Raw genomic sequence first — 22,993 nt, 5'->3', positions numbered from 1 at the left:
TAATGATAATGACAATAATAATAATAATAATAATAATAACAATAATAATAACAATTATTATTATTATTATTATTATTATTATTATCATTATTATCATTATTATTATTACTATTATTCCTCTTCTTCTTCTTCTTCTTCTTCTTCTTCTTCTTCTTCTTCTTCTTCTTCTTTCATCCCATGGTCACTAATAAGCAAGCAAACATAAACAAAATCAAGCACTATTTGTGGTACGAAACACCCATTTCACAAAACGGAGACCTCCAGTGTACAGTGCTTTACATCATCATGTCCCAGCCCTACTGCCCATAAAGGTCCCAGCAACATCTGGACCAGGGGCGTCACCAGCTTTTTTTCAAGGGGGGTGCGTTTTGACAGTAAATTTAAACTGTGAGATTTTTTTTAAATTGATTTATTGGCTCCTGTGTCATCATGTACATTTACACATACTCTATAGTATATTGTACATTATTATACATGTGATTGTATGTATACACGAATCTTTCGCTATGAAGGACTATACGGGGGTACATTATGTGACGGTGTGAGATCCTCGGCGATGATCCATTCCGCTCCTTCAGTGCGGAGGGTGTGGGAGGGGGATACCCCCTCCCACGATAGGAACTTTTTGTAAAAACAAGAGTGTAAAAGTCGCGTTTACAGAGCATAGTGAAAATAAAAATACTATGAAGGACTATTACGGAGGTATATGTGACGGTGTGAGATCCTCGGCGAGGGAGCGAAGCAACCGAGCGGGAGAGGGTGTAGGAGGGGGATACCCCTCCCACGGAGGGACTTTTTGTAAAAAGAAAAAAAAAAGGAGAATTGCATAGCAATTAAATGCGAGCGAGCGGAGCGAGCGAGCTTGAAAATTGTGATACAATGTATTTTACAATCCCAAACTGCGGTTTGTAGCTATATTTTTTCGCTTTGGAAATGAAGGGGGCGCACCGGGCGCAACTGCTGGCAATTACTGGCAGCAACATCAGGAGCATGGCACAATGATTAATGCGAGCGAGCGAAGCGAGCGAGCTCGAAAATTTTGGCATTTCACAGTTTTAAAAATGCAGTTTTTAGCTACATTTTTTCGCTTTGAAAATTTAAGTGGGGGGGGGGGGGGCGCACCGGGCGCAACTGTTGGCAATTACTGGCAGTAACATCAGGAGAATGGCAAAGCGATTTATGCGAGCGAGCTTGAAAATGTTGACATTTTACATTAAAAAAAAATTAATTACCGTCTGTAGCTATATTTTTTTCGCTTTGGAAATTAAGCAGGGCGCATCGGGCGCAACTGCTGGCAATTACTGGCAACAACATCAGGAGAATGGGATAACGATTCAAATGCGAGCGAGCAGAACGAGTGAGCTTGAAAATTTTGACACAGTCAAAAAACTGCCGTTTATAGCTATATTTTTTCGTTTTCGAAATTAAAGGGGGTGGCGCACCGGGCACAACTGCTGGCAATTACTGGCAGCAATATCAGGAGAATGGCATAACGATTATATCGTCTGTATCACTTCAGTCAATCAATTTTCCATGCAACGTTTTTGTTACCCCAAAGTTCCGCAATTATGTTGGTTTTTTCAATTTACTTTGTTTTGATTATGCAACCTTATTCTATGTTACCAAAGAAAGTGAAATGTTTATGTTCTTTTCGAAAAATGAAATAAAGTTTGAATTGAATTGAATTGATTAAAATGCGAGCGAGCGGAGCGAGCGAGCTTGAAAATTTTGACATCTTACAGTCTAAAAACTGCCGTTTGTAGCTATTCCTTTTCGCTTTCGAAATTAAAGGGGGTGGCGCACCGGGCACAACTGCTGGCAATTACTGGCAGCAACATCAGGAGAATGGCATAACGATTATATCGTCTGTATCACTTCAGTCAATCAATTTTCCTTACAACGTTTTTGTTACCCCAAAGTTCCGCAATTAAATTGGGTTTTTTTCAATTTACTTTGTTTTGATTATGCAACCTTATTCTATGTTACCAAAGAAAGTGAAATGTTTATGTTCTTTTCGAAAAATGAAATAAAGTTTGAATTGAATTGAATTGATTAAAATGCGAGCGAGCGGAGCGAGCGAGCTTGAAAATTTTGACATCTTACAGTCTAAAAACTGCCGTTTGTAGCTATTCCTTTTCGCTTTCGAAATTAAAGGGGGTGGCGCACCGGGCACAACTGCTGGCAATTACTGGCAGCAACATCAGGAGAATGGCATAACAATTATATCGTCTGTATCACTTCAGTCAATCAATTTTCCTTACAACGTTTTTGTTACCCCAAATTTCCGCAATTATGTTGGGTTTTTTTTTCAATTTACTTTGTTTTGATTATGCAACCTTATTCTATATGTTACCAAAGAAAGTGAAATGTTTATGTTCTTTTCGAAAAATGAAATAAAGTTTGAATTGAATTGAATTGATTAAAATGCGAGCGAGCGGAGCGAGCGAGCTTGAAAATTTTGACATCTTACAGTCTAAAAACTGCCGTTTGTAGCTGTTCCTTTTCGCTTTGGAAATCATTAAAGGACAAGTTCACCTTTATAAACATAAGGATTGAGAGAATGTAGCAACATTAGTAGAACACATCATTGAAAGTTTGAGGAAAATCAGACCATCGGTTCCAAAGTTATGAATTTTTGAAGTTTTTGTGCAGTACCCGCTGGATGAGAAGACTACTGCAACGCATGAATAACTTAGATGTCACATGCGTACAACAATATAAGGAAAATATAAAGAGAATTTCACAAAATTCCATCTTTTGTAAAAAGCACACATTCTCCTGACTCCTTACCGACAAATGTTATGGGTAATATCATTCCCCCTGCCTTTAGAAAGAGGTAAGTCAAGTGCTCTTTTATTATGCGAAAAAAGTGAAAATATGTTGAATTTTCTTTTACATTTTCTTTATACTGTTGTACGCATATGACTCACAAGCTGAAGTAGTCTCCTCATCCAGCGGTTCCAACACAAAAATTTAAAAAATTCATAACTTTTGCATCGATTGTCCGATTTTCCTCAAACTTTCACTGATGTGTTCTACTGATATTGTTGCATTTTCTCAATCCTTATGTTTATGAAGGTGAACTTGTCCTTTAAGGAGGGGTGGCGCACCGGGCGCAACTGCTGGCAATTGATTGAATACTGACAGCAACATCAGGAGAATGGCATAGCGTTAAAATAACGAGCGAGCGGAGCGAGCGAGCGTGAAAATTTTGACATTTTACAGTCCAAAAACTGCCGTTTGTAGCTATGTTTTTTTTTTTCGCTTTGGAAATTAAGGGGGGGGGGGGTGCGCCACTGGTAGTCAAGGATGTCGGTTTATGTTCATGATTGGGGGAGGTATGACCAGCGAGGGGGCGTCGAAGTGACCAAGCGGGGGAAGGATGTCCAAAATCTGCACTTTAGAGCATCCCCTAATTGTTTGTGTTTGTGTGTGTGTGTTTTATACATGGAAAAGTTGGGAAATAGCCCAGGTCAAGTCTTATTATTGGCAATGCAAGGCATTTTTATATAGACTATAGTATGTAAAGCATCACTCAGTGACTGATCTAGCTTTGATATAACAAAGTGTGAGGTACAGAGGTGTACATTCTACATCACATTGCGCAACATTGCAGCGACTCTTTGCCGTTCGGATGTTCTGAGTACACTGCTCCATCCTGCTTATCATTCAGAATGACAACCAGGAATCACGCTGAATCACAATCTTTTTTCGGCTCCGAGCTTTTTGAACATTCTTTCACGCTATTGATGCCTTTTTGATTATGGTTAAAAGAAATCTTAGAGGAAAAAAAAATGAATTTCTTGCTCACCCTTTTATGTCAATTTCAAAAGCAGTTTACCAACCCTTGAATTACCATTTTGATTTTTTTTAAACCAGCGGATGGGGGCGGGTGGGGGGGGGGGGGGTACGTGCCCCCCCCCCCCCCCCCAGTTACGCCACTGATTGGAGACCTATAGCGGGGGAGGGTGTAGGCGGGTTATCTCCCTCCCATGCGACGGAGCTTGTGTATATTCTGAACTGATAATCCGTTGCACAATGAATGAAATATACCTTACGTATACAGTACGGGCGGTAGATAGTAAACACGTGATAGCATCAGTGCTGCCAGAGCCGGGGTGCGATTGTTTTGTTTTTTGTATTTGTCTTTGTTTTGTTTTGTTTTTTGTTTTTTTTTCCTCCTGGTGCAAAATAAAAAAAAAATAAGAAGAAAAATTAAAAAAAGAACAATTATTTAGCGTCCGGCGTTGAGGTCGCTTGTTTTTTTTGTTTTTTTGTTTTTAGGTTCTGAAGGGGGGTGCGTTCGCACCCAGCGCACCCCCCCCTGGTGACGCCCATGTGGACACACTTTGAAAGTCCTCATGAACTTAGTGAAAGTTAGGGCAACACATGTATCAGTAAAAATGGCTTGAAACTGCAAGACACTTTTCAGTCCATCTCTCAAGTTTGATTTTATTGCCTTTCTTGTCGAAAATTTCTAATTGTCGTCTGCTAAGTTTGACAACGTACTAGCAGGTTACACACAAACTAAGTTTGTACGATACTTTCATGCGCATGCGCATATCTGCACCGTAGTGAAAAATGGCAGACCGAAAATCACAGAAGGCGAGCCTGGTAGATAGGCCTTTGAGCAAAGGAAAGGGCGAGGTTTGTAGCAAAATATACTCTTGTTTTACTTCACGGTTTAGAGGAGATGAGTAACTGTTGTTAAGATTAAATTTCTGCCCCCTACAAAGGCATGCTATTGTGCTATGGTTCCGTGTGATATCGCTACGAAAGTGAATTTGTGTAGTCCCACATATAGATATTACTGTAAGTAAGTGTAAGTATGATACTCGGCTTGCACAGTCAATATTATTATAATTAAAGACAGTGCATGTGTGACTGTGAGTGTGATACTGATCAGTGCAGTGAGTGTAGTTTCTCTCAGAATAAATCTACAGACTTTTGGCTTTATGGTTGTTTTATTGGAATAGTGCAATGCTGTCTTTAGTAGTTACTGAAAATGTGCAACCATACGTTTGGTATGTATGTAAACAGTAAACTCTCTACAAATTCAGAACAGAAGATGAGCCGCCACAGTGCCCACCATACTGCTGCCGATAGGCCGCTGGGAAGTACATGTACGAAGTGGTCTTGCGTGGGTTTGTGTTCTCTCTCGTCCCTCTCGTAGCAGTTCATTGTTGTAAGAGTTGTATTTTCAGTGCAAGTAACACTTCTTACATCAAAAGCTATGTCTCCACCCTCTGCTCTAACAACAGCAACAAAAATCAGCTTTAGGAACGTACAATCACTTGAGTCCAATTGACACAAGTTGATTTTCATGGTGGGCAGCTCATATATAACTCTACCATTTTTATGTACCACAGTGCCCTGCTAAGAGTAAGACAGCTAAAGCAAGTTAATAGTTTCATGTAAAGCTAGATATCCATTAAAATTTCTGAAATTATGTTCCCCCTCTGTGATTTATTCCATTTATAAACTGCCAGCAATTAGTGGTATTATATTTTCTTATGTTTCCAACATTTCTGTGTAAGCATAAAGTACATAGCATTGCAAGGTATTAAAAGCTTCGCACAGCGTCTGGTCGAGCTAAGTAGTGTTGTGCCTATTAAATGCATTTGCTTTGTTGCCTGCTTCTCCTTTCCATCCAAAGTCTGTTGCCTCTGTTTTACACACTTGTACATATTTGATTGTCATAAGTGCATGTCTATGTTTAAAACAGAAAAACAAGATGGACCAGACAAAAGGCTAAAAAAAGAATTGTAAATCACATTTGAAAAGAAACTACATAAGCAGTACTTAGTATGCTTGTCTTATTTGCAGATTCTATTTTCAAGATCACCAACAGAAATGCAAAATAAGTTGCTTTGCTAATTGTCATTGTTCATTTCAGATAAACATCAGCACATTTGCCCTTCTGTTCTCTGAGATGGTGCAGTACTGTCAGAACAGAGTGTCTTCTGTTCCTGAATTGCAGAGCAAGTAAGTTCCTGTCTTAATGTTCTGAAAGCTGGTATTACAGACTTTTGGGCCCGAATTCACGAAGGCGGTACAAATGAAACCATGGTTTTAAACCATGGACAAAAACCATGGACAAAAACCATGGAGCGCCAAGTGTCGCACGGAATATTTCGTTACGAAATTGGTAATTTCGTCGACAAAATGACTGTTTTGTTAACGAAATGGATGAAATGTTCATTTAGTTACAAAATGTTGTCATTTTGTCACAAAATAATCATTTCATCGACGAAATGACTGATTTCGTAACGAAATATTCCATACGACACTTGGCGCTCCATGGTTTTTTTGTCCATGGTTTAAACCATGGTTTCATTTGTACCACCTTCGTGAATTCGGGCCTTGGTGTTTGGAATTTGGAATTTAGCTGTCTGATAGCATACTGTGAATTACTGAAGTATGCACGTGGAGAAGTTAATGAGTAAATGTGTGAATCTGTGATATCCAACTTGACGACAAATCTATCAGTGGATTCTCTTTTTTTTTTCAAATGTTAAAGGCATAATTTACCATTTGCAGATGAAACAAAAACCCAGCATTAGTGCTTTAAAATAGTTCTAGAATGTGACTTAGGGATAGAAACAACCACTGTAAAAATTTGAATCCCTATATTCGATGTTAAGTATAGTTACATACACAAGATGTGAACAATATCTATAATAGGGATGCTTCCAGACTAAACTGTATACAGTTATGGTTTATTGAGAAAAATACTGATATCTCCTTATATTTTAGGCTTTATTGTGAAAATTTTATACGGTAGGATGTTTTGTGATACAACGGATCTACAAATATACGTTAAATGTTATATCTTGAACATTTTTAAAATCACTGCTCCCAAAGGTAAACTGGACCTTTAATATTACCCTATTAATAATGGATATCATGTAAATGCAAGCAAATGAAATGTTTGCCAGGGTGTCCAGATGGTGTGGGATTAATATACATGCTTCTGTGTTTTTGTTTACTGTTCAGCTCACTGTTAAGAACACTGTACTCTTTCATTCTTTATTAAATTATTTCATTTACTGTAAAAGCAAAAATTTAGAGGTAAGAGGAATTTTGCTTGTTGTTAATTTCACAGAGGGTCACGACAATTGAGTGATCACTTCAAACAGCTCACCGCTGCCATGCACGTACTATTGTGAAGGGTAAAGGATGTGCATTACAGTAGCTAATTCACTTGTGCTGCATGACGAGCAAATATCCAGAAAACTGCAAACAAAATAAAAGTTTAGCCCCTACAATGTACCTCCCTTTAGATCAAAGATATTAAAGACTATAGCATAATTTAACAAGCAAAAAATGTGCATGTATTAATTTTGCGCCAGTATGAAATCTTCAAAAAAGTTACATACTGCAAAAATTTCTACTTATACTGTATGAACAAGTCATGATTTTTTTTTTTTTAACATTTGATTTGTACATTAATCCTGGTTTGATCCTAAGACAATTTTTAATAATATGTTTATTCTACTTGTAGATTGTCAGATCTGGGTCAGCATGTTGGCGTGCGAATATTAGATTTGCTCTTCATCAGAGAGCGGGGTCTGAAGAGAGAGACTAAGCTTCTCAACATACTCCTTTTCATCAAGTCAAATGTGTGGAAGGTAAGTTTATTCCCTCCTTTATTTTTAACCCAATAATACAAAAGAAAATTTATTTCATCCGTGATATAAAATGATTCATGCATCATTGCATAAGTAATCTTTGTACAGCAAGTACTTCTACTCTTATAATTGTTAGGTAAGACAATCACAAATTTCGTAGCAACAGGCACCTTACACTGCAGAATTTGCTCGTTTTTTTTTGTTAATCAGTATCAATAATCAAAAAGCGTTGCATATATACAAGTATTTTAAGACATTTTATGGTTTATAGCAAAGTGAACTTGTCAATAGACAACTTTTTCGCTTGTCTAAATGTACCAACTTGCAACCTCATTTTGATAATTCCTGTCATTTATGTCTTCTTTGGTAGGTGCTATTTGGAAAAGAGGCTGACAAACTGGAGCATGCTAATGATGATGAAAGAACTTGTATCCTTTTGTCTACACATGAAATCATCAATGAAGTTTTGGTTAACTCTATGTACCGAAGCATATCTACAATGTATAATTCTTAACAAATATTTGTGCTTTGGATATCTGCTTTGAAGTTTCCTTTTCATAGTACCTTTCTATAGATTTCGAATCTATATCTGTGGATTTTTCTTCTTTTTTTGTGTGACTGTGCTTCACAAAACCAACAAAGAGTTGCACCCCTTGATTTTACATGAGGACTGAAAAAAGGTGAAATGAATCAACCAAGTCAATCTTGGGTTTTTCATATTTTCTGAAAGAACTATTTTTCTTCTACATTATTGCTAAGTTTGGGATCCTAAAATGAATGGGAAAGTGTGTTTTCAGCAGTTTTTCTGCAACCTTTTTTTTTTTTTTTTTTTTTTTTGTAGAGTAGTGAGATCAGGTACAATGTATGTCTGAGAGGCTTCTTTTCAATTCTTGAAAATCCTTTGCACACTCTTCACTTTCAACTCTAAGAACTTTTGAAGGGATAATGCTACTGCTTTGAAAGTTGGCGTTAATCATGGACAGAATGTGTTAATAGAGCTTGGACAATTTCAGCTTAATCTGATAATCCCTTCATTGTTGTTGCTCCAGTGGTTTACATCCTGTCCTTTTTTTTGTCCCATGCATCGCACATAGTTTGGTAAAGATAATGCCTTTGAATAGACCCTGTACTTCAGAGCCAGTTTTCTCAGTTCACACTTTCCAGAGTGTGTGCTTTCTTTCCAATATTTAGATAGGTTAGAAGAGTCCATTTGAATTGAGTCATATGTCATTTTAAAGCGTAGAGTCTGCTCTTTCGGAATCTGCCCTTAAGCAAAAATCCATACCTGGCGACCTTGTTTATTTTGTGATGCAGGGTCACATTTGTTGGCTTGTGTTTATGTATACATGTTTCTGTTTTGCATTTGCATCTGTAGCATTATTGAACATGCTTTCCATATGAGGCTATGAAGCTAGAAAATAATGTTACATGCACATTGGTGTGTTATATGAGACAATGGACTTATTAACAGATGATTGGAGGTTCAAATCCTGCCCAGTGCATGTATGGACGTCTTTGCGCAAGGTGTTTAACCCCATTCTGTCTCATTCAACCCAGGTGGAGATATGGGAATGTGGTGATACAGGGTTTATGATAATGACAGGTTTCAGAGTGAAAAAGTGCTTGCTAACTATTGTAGAGGTTTCCCAAGGTTGTTAAATGCATTGATAACACTTGTACACGTTGTAGAGCCATACCGATTTATTATTATCACAACAGTATTTGGATTTCATTTCAAGATAAACAGATGTGTGGCATAGTAAGCTCAACTGATTGCAAAAAGTTTTATTTTTAAAATGAACCTTTCTCCAACGGTACTGTCATTTTCTGTGGATGATTTTTGCCATGCTGTGGCGCATATTCTCAATATGATAGATAAGTGCAGTAAAAAAGGACCCTTTCACACATCAATAGACCATACCCCATGCAATATGTGGGTACATGTTGTAGCTCACTTGGAATGCTCTGCTGCCTCTGCTATTATATACACTGTTGACATGCTGAATTCGTTCTTTCACTGTCCAATAAACCTATTGTTTTTGACAATCTGAAAAGATTTGTGCAGTCTTTGGAAAGTGTAGAATCTTGCAGGAAACAAGCTATCAAGCACACATGCAGTTGCCATCCATCACGTTGTACTGCCATTTTTGTGGATGCATTGAAATAGCAAAGTGCTAATGTAACAAGTTGACAGGTATGTAAATATTATACCAGAAAATTTATGCCATCGTGACAAGCTTGCTAACAATGAGGTGCTGTTTTTGTGGAGGTGAATTCCTTGATCCCGGATTGAACATCTGCAGTAATGAGTGAAATTATGTTATTTCTTCATTTTTTTTTTTTTTTTTTTTTTTTTTTTGGGGGGGGGGGGGGGGGGGAGTTTCTAGCAGTTTTCCAAGTACAATATATGTACTTAAAGTAAACCAAACAAACTTTTATATTATAAGCCTATGATAAGCTGTGACCATGAATCAGTAGACTGTATGTCCTTGCCATTTTTGTGCTGATTCCATAAATAAAAGAAAGCATTGTAATTAGAGTAAAAATCAACAGTGAGAGTTGCATAAAATTTGATCAAAGTAATTTTCAAGAAATTTGCTAAATTATCAAATTCATTCTTTGCAAATTCAAGAGCTATTATTTTCTAATTATTATTTCAAATAATCCTGTAGAATTCTGTCACTCATCTCACGTCTTGTTTGACGGATAATTATCTTGCACAGTTCTTATTTATTGGTTGATTTAAAGTTTCACATGGATAGTTCTATCTTCTTCCTTCTCCCATCCCCCCCCCCCCCCCCATGCACTGACTAATGATGTCTATTTAAGTGAAAGCTTCTTGTGTTGAGGCCAGAAATTGAGCAATGGCCCATCATTCTCGCTTCGTCAAATATCGATGTTCCGAGCCTCCTGGTGCAAAGAGTGATAAGAAGCGTTAACAGAGTGCTTCCTGGATTGACACTAACCCTTATCTTGACAGCCCTTATTGTGCATTCCATTCTTTTTTATCATTATTATTATTTAGAGAGTGGGATATACATGTATATGTGCTACCTACAAGTGTACACATTTTGGAGTGTGTGTCAGCAGATGTCTTGCCAGTGTCCCAGACGCTTTGTATCTGCTTCAGCCGGCTTTTCAGCATGGCTAAAAAAATTTCAAATACCGGTAGTAATATCGCACCTTATCTGTGATGGACAAATTTTAGTAGCCATCGGGGTGCACACAATTGTGCACAATTATCTGTACTTATTCAGACAAAGCCGTGAGCCAGGTGTTTTCCTCCCTTGTGTGTGTGTGTGTGTGTGTGTGTGTGTTCCTTTTGATTGTCTTTAGAGGACAAGAGTTTGAACCCATGAGCACTTGTCACATTGATACACCTGGTCGCTAGTATGTTTGTTTTCATATTTTCCTAAGTTCCCCTCTGTAAAAGTATGATCTTTTTTTTTTTGGGGGGGGGGTTCAATTGAAAAGCTGGTCCGCAAGCTTTAATCATTTTTATCTGTTGGTACAGCTGACATCCTGTGTTCACGATTGGGCATGTTATAGTATCCTATCATCCAGTGCCATGTGTAAATGATTGCAACATCCTTCATGCTAAACTTACGTAAACCTCGAAAGTGAAAAGCTACTACCATTTTCATGTTGAATTTGCTATTCAAAATAGACTGAGATGCAAAAAGCAATAACACACACTCAAAAAAAAAATAATAAGCAGAGTAGGAGATATTTCATTGTGATTTGAAAAAAAAAATGCATCTATTGCATCAAATTATTGTTGTGTTGTAATGAATAAGCAGATATTATTTTTAGGTTTTTAAGTTTTTAACTAAAGGATGATATTTCGATTTTCCTTTTTTTACTAGGTGTACATAATATGTATGTGTATAGACACAAATATATTTGATAGAGAAACTTTCAGTGCAATTATTTTTGAAAGAAAGTAAAGATTGCTAGATGTATATATGTTTGTTGGTCGTCGAACAGGACAGCTTCTAGGGGTGACTTGAAAAAAGCCCTCATGGTTGCGTGTTTTATTGCAGGTGTAAATTTCATCATTTGCTGCAAAATTGTTTATAACGTCATACTTTCTTCCTAACACACATAGTTTCTGCATGACTCAGTCGAAAAATATATCAAGGGCTTTCGGCTATATCACATCCTCCAGGATACAAAAAGACAAGAAGTTAAGTCCATGGTAAATATTTACAAGGAGGAAAAAGGAAATGTGTTGTGGACTCATAGTTTTATAAGCAAAATGAGGATTTCTACTCAAAGACAATTTTCCCTGTCACTTGACCTCACTTGACCAATGAAATGCCCACAAGCCACCACTGGGCACCGTGTTTGGTGACTGACTGACAATCAACCTGTTATATCCTTGTCTACACTGTTGGCCAACATCAGAAACACAATGTCAGTTTCATTTGAAGTGCTAGTCCTTGGAGTGGGAGTGTGTCAATTTTTGTTGTTGTTGAATTTTTAGTGATCATGGGGTTCAATATCAAAACTGGTCTTTGGCCTTTCATACTGCAAGAGATGTCCAGTAATATTTGTGACCATACACCCACTTTAATCCTGACAAGGGTTGCAAACTAGAGAGCAGAGAGGACTGTGAATTACTCTGTATGGTTTAAAAGGTAGAGTGGCTGAAATACAAGAAACTTGAGGGGTTTTTGTTTGTTTGTTTGTTTGTTTGTTTTTAAAGAAATTGAGAGTTTGATATCTGAATCACCTCCTGTTCAAATTTTGGAGGCAGGGTCCAGTGTTAACGCAGATAGAGATGACACGTAAAGATGATAGTCCTGACTGGGTACAGAAATTATGCTATCTCAAAATGAAGTTACAATTTTCATTTCTTATTTTTCATGCAAAGTGTATGGTTTCAATACATAGTTTTAATTCCCATATTAGATTGACTGCCTTGGAAAAAAAGATCTTAGTATGCATGTTTGTTTTTTAAATGCACTGTTCAAGAAAGTACATCAAACATTATTTCTTTGTCTCCCCAGAGATTACTTATCAAATCAATTATATTAGTGGCTTGGAAGTGTCCCAAGACCCGCTTCATTGTCTATCATAATCAGTCAATGCTGTGATAAACCCTGATTACCGCACCCAGTCTGCGTGAGATCTAGCGAAGGCTAGACCAAAATATAGACATGTTTCTGGAAGGGTTTAATTAGGATATTATGCCAACGTTACCATGCCCATCATAGTTTTTGATGTGCTCCCAAGTTCATTCGGAAACAAACCCTTTTCACACCCTGCTCATTACTCCAATTTCCTTCTCTTACGTGCAGAATAATTTTACACGTTGGGGATTATCACATGATCAGTAATGTTTAAAATGTTGTAGGCGAACAGGAATGATGAAAACAGAGGCAGCAGCAAATAAAATGGTATGGCTTCATATCAGGCACAAAAAAAAATAGTGACTATACAGATGTTAGTGATAATGCTATTGAACGTGAATATTATACAAATAATTAATGTTTATGAGTGCAATGGACAGAATATTTCATGAGGTGAAAGATGAAATGATCCATTCAAAGAGGCGCAGCCGAGTTGAATTGATCAAACATTTCATCTTTCACCAACTTAAATATTCTGTCCATTGCACAAACGAAAAACATTTATTATTTGTTTTATATAACGCCTAAAATAGATCCTTGTCATTTGATGTTTTAGTAATTTGGAAACAAGAGAGAATCTGAGATCGCGAGACTGCTCACTGAGCACTTTACGCTATTCTAGCGCCCTGTCGCACACATACACTGCGAACGCAAGCGTTTTACACACATAGTGTGTCGGGCTCTCAGCGAGCGTGCAATGGAGCAAATCGTATGGATCCAAAATTGCACGTAAATGGAGTCACAATTGCATGGGTGATGACGTCATAGTGTGGGCCGAATGATCAATGTCAAACAACCAATCAAATGACAAGGATCTCTGCAGGCGTTATAAAATTGTAGATAGTAATGGCAGTGATGGCATTAATAACAATGTAAGGATGATAATGATGATAATAATTGGAATAATGATGATGAAGTGAATATTATTTTCCATTGTTGTCACTATCTTTATCATCACCTTTATGATTATAATGATACCAAGGAGAAAATGGGGAAAAAAAGTAGGGGCCTAACCTTTTTCATACCCGACCTCAAATCTTCCATACCACAGAAAAAGGAAGAAGAATGATATCTCCATTATAACATCACAAGGGAATGAACACTTCAACAGTCTATGGAGTTGACGCCCTGAAAACCTCTTGACGTCTATCTGACATAGCAATAATTTCTTGTATGCATGAGTCAGAATAAATCCCACCCCCCCCCCCAAAAAAAAATGAACAAAATGCCATAATGAATTGAAGTCCAGATTGCCTTCAAGCGAAATTCCCCATCTAGGCGGGGACAGGACGAATTCCTGCAAGAAAGTAAAGAGACAAGCCCGTGTCCGTCGTAGTTCAAGAGGGACCGTCCTCGGACAGCTAAGACAGTGTTTATATCAACAAGCTGGGACATCGTCCAATCCAGCCCCACCCACACCATAGATGGGGGAAACCCTACAAGTGCTTTTTGTTGTGATTCTGGCCATACGTCCTTTTTGCCCGCTGATGCGGTACTAGTAATTGGGGAATTCTATACCACCGGAAGCTTCATTAACTTTCAAACCGAAGAAAGTCCAAGAGGTAGGGAAGATGAGCTGGAATCCTTTTACAAGTGCAAAGAGTTTGGAGGTGTGGACTTGTCCTCATATCCACAGGGGGTTCCAGGACTGGCATTCCCAATGTATGAATCACAGTTCAAAGGTGACAGTCCACTCTCCTCACTTCTCCCCCCTCCTCCCCCCCCCCCAAAAAAAGGAGAGGTTTTTCAAATTTTTCCAAAATATTGCTTTAAAGGTCATATATCCCTTTTGCAAACATCACAGAATTTTACATGTAGAAGAAGAATGTCTCCCAACATCATCTATCAAATCGTTTTGTAAAGGTAATACACCTCAGAGTGAAAACAAAAAAAATTAAACCCCATGTCATGTGAAAATATGCGCCCCTTTTGTACCAAAAATAATGGTGTGAATGTTTTCGGAGTCCGAATAAATTCAATGGAATTCTATATTTGTCCCCTCCATCATTATTATTCCGAGGAAAGGTCTGAATTACCTACCTCCACAATATTAGCTCATGAAAGGAATTTTAATTTTCTAAACATTGGTTCACAACCGTTAGTATAGAGTTTGGAGCTCGTCAGAAGTGTTCCTGGAGTGCTCTAAATACCCTCTACAGTATAAATGGGGTATCAGATTGGTATTCCACCTCATGGACTGCCGGTTTTGACTTTGGTGCTGTGGTTCACCTTATGATTTTTATGCCTCCGCCACGAAGTGGTGCCGGAGGCATTATGTTTTCGGGTTGTCCGTCCGTCCGTACGTCCGTCCGTCCGTCCGCTTTCGTTTACGCGATAACTTGAGTAATATTTACTGGAATTTTACCAAACTTCGTCCAAGTACGAAGTATGATAGGGCAATTATTTGATTAGATTTTGGGTGAAATCGGCAGAAGGTCAAAGGTCAAAGGTCAAAGGTCAAGGTCAAATCATGAAATTGTATCCGTTTACGCGATAACTCAAGACTGGATGGAGCAAATTTCACCAAACTTTGTTGGAGGATGATGTATGATGGGACAATTACTTGATTAGTTTTTCAGTGAAATTAGACAGAGGTCAAAGGTCAAAGATCAAGGTCAAATCCTAAAATGTATCTGTTTACTTGATAACTCAAAACTGGATGAAGCAGCTTTCACCAAACTTGGTCCAAGGATGATGTATGATGGGACAATTAGTTGAGTAGATTTTAGTGACATTGGCAAGAGGTCAAAGGTCAAAAGGTCAAGGTCAAATGCTACAAATGTTGCAATTTCCCCCATATCTATGCAATGCCCAAAGGTATTTTCTTGAAACTTGGTGTGGACATGTACTACTGCGTAAAGATTCTCCAGAGAGAGTTTCATGTCATAAGGTCAAAGGTCAAAAGGTCAAAGGTTAGGTAAAAATGTTGCAATATCACTTTTCTCGCAAATGGTTCAATGTATCTTTGTGGAACTTGGTACATACGCATGTACTGACTGGCAGGGACTATCTAGGGAATTTAGGGGTCATGGGTCAATAGTCAGGGGTCAAAAGTCAAGGTCAACTCCTCAAAATTTTACTATTTCCCTCATATACTAGTATATGCAATGCTTGCATTATTAGTTTCAAAACTTAATACAATCATGCATTACCTAATGGAGATTCTCTGGGAAATTTCCAGCCAGAAGGTCAAAGGTCAAAGGTTAAGGGTCGAAGGCCAGGTTTCAATGCCCCCCCCCCAAAAAAAAAAAAAAAAAAAATCTATTTTGTACCGTCATTACACTCTTTCTTCATACCTTGGAAATTACTCAATGCATAAACTTATAAAAAGTTCTGTCAGAATTCAAGTAAAAATTCTCAATTCCCCAAATATGTGTACCTGCACTCTCAGAAAATTATAGCAAACCTAGTTCAAGACATTTCTGACAAACCTGTCATTTCAATATTTTGCCAGTTATGTGAAACTGTCATGGATCACACATTGTGAAGACATTGTACTATTATGCCTATTGGGAGAATCATGCATTATGGCGGAGGCATCAGTCGCCATAGCGACATTTCTAGTTTGCATTTACAGTAGAAAGTATGAATATTTCTTTAATGATCTTCCTTTTGACGTAAGTTTTCGCAGTGATTCATTATTACTTAGCTCTTAATGTGCTTTGTTCACCAAAAGGCACTCAAACTGGAGTGATATCTCCACTGATTGGCACAGATGCCTGAAAGTTTATAAATATGCAAATTGTCAATTAATAGAGGCTTTGCAATCCCCTTTATCCCTATCATGTCACTATGGCCTTCCTGTTGGACTGAGGCACATTGCTACACCTGAGTAGGCTCGCTAACTTTCCAACTAGGTAAAGTTTGGATGGATTTCTAAATGCTGATGAAAAAGCTTGGCAAGTTAAGCTACAAGTTGTATTAAAGTACTCGTGCACGCAAAGATAATGGGAAAGAGCAGCTCATAGATGTGGGATGAGTCAGTTCTGTTAGTACAGTAGAGAGCAAACATATAGCTAACTGTGGTTATACCACATTAAGTGTAAGAAAGTAAAAATTGACCAAAAAATATGGAAAAAAATATGCACAGTTAGTGTGAAGTGAACCATTTATTCCTCTTTCCCTTCCACCATACCCCTCCCCCCCCCCCTTGCTCCTCCCATCTGTTGGTCATCCCCTCTTCCCTTCCCCCTTATGGCTGCAAGTGCAACCTACATCCTTGTGTGTGCGCATGTGTGTGTGGTAGAAATGAGATAGGGATAGCAGATTTTAGAACATCACACAGTGCTACTGTGCCTGATGTAAGGCTTGAAAATAAGCGCGAGACTGAGAACCCCAATACTCCCCCTCCAACCCCGCCCCCCCCCCCCCAAAAAAAAAAAAAAAAACCACACACATCTAGGGAATATTTACAATACTTCACAGATGTCTTAGTGGCTTGCGGTTGACATGACTGTTTGGACAAACTTTTGTTTTAATAGTTTCTTGCATTCCTTTGTGATATCTGATGACACATTGATGACATATGATTGTTAATGATAGTATGTCAACACACTGACTTGGGATCGGCTACTTGGGATACTCATAATTTAGAGATTTGTGTTCATGCTTTCTACTTGGTGTAGATATGAAAACATAGTTTAAAGCCCAGTTGTGGGTTAATGCAACACTGCACACTGGCACTGGTTCGATGGTCCCTGACTGGTAGAAATCACTGTCGGACCAGTAACTTTTTCAGGAATAGACCAGTTAAAGAATGGAAAAACTGGGTACCATCTGGTCCGACAGACAGGTCGGACCAGTGAAAAAATGGGTTAGTGTACAGGAAATCAGCACAGATATGATGATAAACTTAGACTTCCCCCCTTCCTACTGTATGGTGGCAGGATTTTCAGGAGGAATTAAAACTGATATACTAGATATTAAGTTTCCCACAATCTAATTTGTTTATTGTAGCGCATTTGAATGAAGATGATGGTTCCTTTACAAGTACAAAAACAAACAAACAAAACAAAACAAATCTGCTAGTCTTGATGTACTGTCTGTTTATTTTTTTTATTTTATATACACCTGTATGGTCATTTAATTCTTGTGTAATTCATTGTAACAGAATTCTGTGAAGCACTCAAGAATACTCAGATGGCATCCATTTCTAATCATTCCTCCATTATTTTGCTTCAAAGTTTCCCTGATCTGTTGTCTTTGCGCATCCAATTCGATTCGAAGTAAAAACTCCCTTTTTTACTGGGAATGGTTTCTTGCCACCGTTTAGTAGTAGTCTACATCTATTCCAAGGTTTATCCGTGAAAATAAACCAGACTTTTAAGAATTGTAGTCACTGTCCCGTATTAAGTTCAGCCGACCATCCCTACCCATTGCGTGACTCGTGGAAATCCCTGCAGCGACTTTTTGTCAGGATGAGCAATCAAGGACCTCTACGTGGAAGCGTTTCATGCTCTAGAGAACTTTGTCGCGGATCAGTCATCGCTGAAGCGCTTTGCCGCTAGTCTCGCTGCCAGCCTTGAAGCTCACGCCATGTTCACACACACGTGCCCACATGTGACACTGGTGCGAATCTTGCTTTAACCCTTTCACCATTGAGATTCTACAACTATCTGCACAGAGTCTGTACATGACACAACAAGCGTAAGTGATGGGTTAATGTTAATGTTAAAGGACAAGTTCACCTTCATAGACATGTGGGTTGAGTGAATGCAGCAATATTAGTAGAACACATCATTGAGAGTTTGAGGAAAATCGGACAATCCGTTCAGAAGTTATGAATTTTTAAAGTTTCTGCTCAGTCACGGCTAGATGAGAAGACTACTATAGCTTGTGATGTCATATGAGTACAACTATATAAAGAAAGTATAAAGAAAATTCAAGATATTCTCACTTTTCTCACATAATAAAAGAACACTCGACTTCTCTCTTTCAGAAGTCAGGGGGAATAATTTATTACCCCTAACATAAGTCAGTAGCAAGTCGAGGAAATGTGCACTTTATTCAAAAAGTCAAGTTTTGTGAAATTCTATTTTTATTTTCCTTATATCGTTGTACGCATGTGACATCATACACTGTAGTAGTCTTCTCTTCCAGCAGTGACTGCGCAGATACTTAAAATATTCGTAACTTTTGAACGGATTGTCCAATTTTCCTCAAACTTTCACTGATGTGTTCTACTAATATTGCTGCATTCTCTCAATCCTTATGTATGGGAAGGTGGACTTGTCCTTTAATGATACAATGGAGCTCCTCACCACGCTCTGGGTCAAAATTTAGTGAACACTTTATCCTGATCCACACATTATGTATTCTGCCAATGTGTTTTTTCTTTTAATTTCTCTTCTTATCTTTTTGTTTGTTGTGGTGTTGTTTTTTGTTTATCTTTAGTTTATTTACTAGTATCTACTTTACGTCTTTTATCGCAGTGTGCTGGGTCTTTTTTAACACAAGCTTCGTTTTATCAGGAAGAATTAAAAACTTTATAACTTACATAATAATAATGTACTATAGACAAATTTTCTGTAACTAATTAGGTACCTCATCCTATGTGTAAGATATGCAAGAATGACAATAATTTCCGAAATCTACGTAGATAGAAGTCGCCAAGAATGTCTGTTCTACAAAAGACTAAGGGTGGGATTTCACGGAGCACGCGAACGATTTGCGAAGGACGCGAATGACAAAATTCAAAATTCGGATAAGTTTTTCTCCTAATGTTTTCCGATAATGAAGCCGAAAACTATTCTTGCGAAATTTGTGCGAAGTTTCCACGACGTATGTGCGAATGTCGTGTGTATCATTGCTAAAGTACAGCATGTTACGTACACGAAGAACACGCGACGGAAATGCGAACAATGAAAAATTTTCAATAATCATGGGAGAAAATGTACCCAAGGAGAGGTGGAAGCTGTCTTGAGTTGAATTTTTTTCTTTCCTCTATTTCTCCTTTCTTTTCTTCTCATTTCTCTATCGTGTGCTAGCCTACATTTTTTTCCTAGGACATATATCTCCACTATATAGTAAAGCATTTGATCTTTTTTCGCAGTTCCTCCAACACATAATCTCTATACATGTAGTTCAAATGAAATTTTACATATTTTAGATTAATTTTAAGTGTATTCTGCGATTTTTTTTATCAAACATTTATTTCTCTTTGCTAGTCTTTAATTTCTTTTGTTACTATAGTTGTTAATAATTGTTTGATGTTTAGATGTATGTTACGATTTTTATTTGTAGAAAACGTATAGGTCATACCCATCCCCAAACGTGCGCTAAACGTTCGCGAGAATGTCTCAAAAGGTACGCGAACAGTTTGCGATTACGTCGTAAAATGATCGGAAAAACTTCGCAGATTTCGCGTAACATACGCGAGACATTCTCCAAAGTTTCGGAGACTGTTTGGGGTTTCACGAACATTTTGCGAACATCGCGCGTGTCTTGCGAAGGTCTTGCGCATATGACGAGGCTTTAAAGACACTTTCGAGAACAATTCACGGGCAAATCACGACCAAGTGTGCGGAAAAGGTTCGCAGAAAATTTCAAACTTTTTTGAAACTCTCGCCGAAGTAAAAACGACATTCGCGAACAATTGACGACGCTTCCGAACCCTCACGTTCGTTTGGCGATCTTTTGCAGACCAAATTGCGAATGCTGGATTTTGCCATTCGCGTTCTTCGCAAATCGTTCGCGTGCTCCGTGAAATCCCACCTTCTGGGGTTTCAAGTTTCAAGTGGAACCAGTTCTTGACTCGTTCTAACTCGCAGCTTGATTGATTCAAGTTTGAAATGTGTGCATTGCATGCTTGCTTCCCTGAGGACCTTAGAAATGTCTTCCCATTGAAATTCTAAGTTGTCAGAAAACACAGTTGATTCACTTTGTGGTTGGGGGGGGGGGGGGTGGGGGTAGGGGGAGGGGTAGTGGAATTATGATGTGGTTTTTATGTAATGTGATAATTGATGTGGGTTGTCGGGAGGCATTTTTTGCAAGATACGACACTCATCAAACGTGACTAGAAGCAGTGTGCTTTTATTGTAATTGTATGATCTTACGCATTGTAAATGTTGGCTGCTGATTTTGCCAAATGGCTAAAGATAGACAAGATAGATTGGCATTCTGGGCAAGCAGATGTCAGCCCTAATGTCATTGGTCCCTCCACACTGGAGTCATTTCATCTTACTTTTGTGTTTCTACTACATATGATGAAAAATTTGTGCACTTTCTTTAGCTGCCTAGGGCAAAGGATGCTTGCTTTCAGTTGAAGAATATTGTTGCCAGCCATTTGTGGAAAAGACAATGCCATTGTACATCTGGGCTTGATAATAAAACCAGCAATATGCCTCCTTTGGCTGGTAGCAGGAATATACATAAGGAACACATCACTAGTTAACTATATATGAGCAAAATTGGACTTGGCGTTGTGTAAATTGCAGTCTTTGGAGTTTTTTAGATATCCCTCGTGATCATTTTCCATATTGCCACCAACAATACACATCACTTGTAATTGTGTTTTAAACGAACAGTCTTTGAAAGATGTGTAATTGCAGATGGTGCAAATGTTTCATACCAGCTGCAAATGACTGTTTTTACACAGCAATTGTGTGGCAAATTCTTAACCTGTCAATCAAACATGCAGCTCTCAGCTATATGCAAAGGTATGTACATACATGCATCCACATTCACGCAATATTAAAAGAACAAATGGTTTGTCGCGGAAGTGCACACAAGGTCGAGCCATGCTCTGTTTCTCCCGCTGGATCTTAAAGGTCACATGTGATCGTAGAAACTTTATTCTGGTTTTCCAGAAACCAGAATCAGCTATTGGGAAAAAAAAAATGCAAATGTAGTGTCATGAGCATTGAGTATACTCTTTCAGCCTTTTTGTGCAAGTGACTTTAGACGGTGCATATAATGCTATGGAGTTTTCTGTATCTCTCAACACTTAAAGCACACAATGGGTTAATCAAGTGACCTTTTTAAAGTCCAGAATAAGTTTTCTTGGCCATCTCAAGAGTTCTCCTTATGTCTTCTATGTATCTCCAGTGTGTGCCTTTAAAAGGGGTTTCAGTTTTCACCTCAGTCTTTGAGTTGATCATACTGATCCTGTGTGTGTGTGTGTGTGTGTGTGTACGCGTGTGTGTATGTGTGTGCATATCTGAAAATATCACCCAAATTTTCCTCCTTTTTTTCAGAAAAACTTCCTCAAATCTCTGTTAAAATTGTTGAGAACGGGCAGATTTTGCTACAACATGCATTTCCCATAGGCACTTGCCCAAGTATACTTGGGACTTGCCGTCAACGGGTTAAAAATATATTGGGGATAGGAAGTTTCTATTTATCCTTCTAGACAAGTTTAAGATAGTTTAGTATACAATTAATGAAATATGCACATGTTCCATGGTCACACTACCAAATAGCACTGTAAAACCAGAAATTTTCACCTGCATTTTAATTTCACAAATTCCACGAGAGCCAAGCTTGGCAAAATTAAAATGCATGTGAAAGTTCTTGTTTACACTATAATGCACTGGATGCCAGTGGAAATTCATGAAAATTTCATGCTCTGAAAAAAAAAAAAAAAAGCTGTTGGCTCCAATTTGCGAATATTTCATGCTGTGAATATTCCTTGCTTGACAGTAGTCAAAGACCGAAGTGGGACAACTCAACGAAACAGTCGACCACATTCAAATTGTTATAAATTCCCTCATGCTTGTCTTCTCACCGATACCTCTATGATATCTCTATCTTTTCTTAAGGTGAGAAAGAACCAAAAAAAAAACCAATTCTTTGCTCACAGAATTCTGTGGAAACTGCCTTTTGTGAGAGCTCTAGAGTCCCTTTAATTTGTGAGTCTAAATGAAGTATGAATGCAAATTGTTTATCTTGATTTTTTTTTTTTTAATCTGGAATAAGTACCAACAACTGATAATTATCCCCATAAAGGTATTAATTCAAGTGTAAAACTTTGTAGGCTTGTATGAGTTAAATTGTAGTTTAACTTTGTGTACTTTGCATTGCACCAGCTGCCCCCCCCCCCTCACCCCCCCCCCCATGATGTGTGAAATGAAGTGAGACCAATAACATTGTTTCTTGTTTTTAACATTGTTTGTACTGCATTCCAATCATGATTATGCATTTTTTAAAGTGTAGCCTCTAATGGTGACTGTGGCATTCATTTAGCTTTGTATTGTCTTTCAACTGCCACCGTTAGAGTGACAATAACTG

At 38.1% G+C, this 22,993-nt stretch overlaps 1 protein-coding gene across 1 annotated transcript in view; it reads left to right on the top strand.

Annotated features, from left to right (window-relative positions):
* The first annotated feature begins 4,556 nt into the window (after positions 1–4,556).
* The window catches only part of LOC139723649 (trafficking protein particle complex subunit 5-like), a 108,027-nt gene continuing 89,590 nt past the window's right edge, over positions 4,557–22,993 (top strand). Inside the window, exons 1-4 of the mRNA XM_071634875.1 lie at positions 4,557–4,647; positions 5,897–5,985; positions 7,505–7,631; positions 8,002–8,059. Coding sequence (XP_071490976.1) covers positions 4,582–4,647; positions 5,897–5,985; positions 7,505–7,631; positions 8,002–8,059 — 340 coding nt within the window. The 5' untranslated portion in view covers positions 4,557–4,581. The remainder of the gene's footprint in view (positions 4,648–5,896; positions 5,986–7,504; positions 7,632–8,001; positions 8,060–22,993) is intronic.

This window comes from Diadema antillarum, unplaced genomic scaffold, assembly GCF_040938485.1.
Source record: "Diadema antillarum isolate AM-2024a unplaced genomic scaffold, OU_Dant_1.0 scf00000197, whole genome shotgun sequence".
Taxonomy (NCBI): Eukaryota; Metazoa; Echinodermata; class Echinoidea; order Diadematoida; family Diadematidae; genus Diadema; species Diadema antillarum.
The sequence above is the reverse complement of the archived record's forward strand: the minus strand, read 5'-3'. Positions and strand labels throughout refer to the sequence as shown.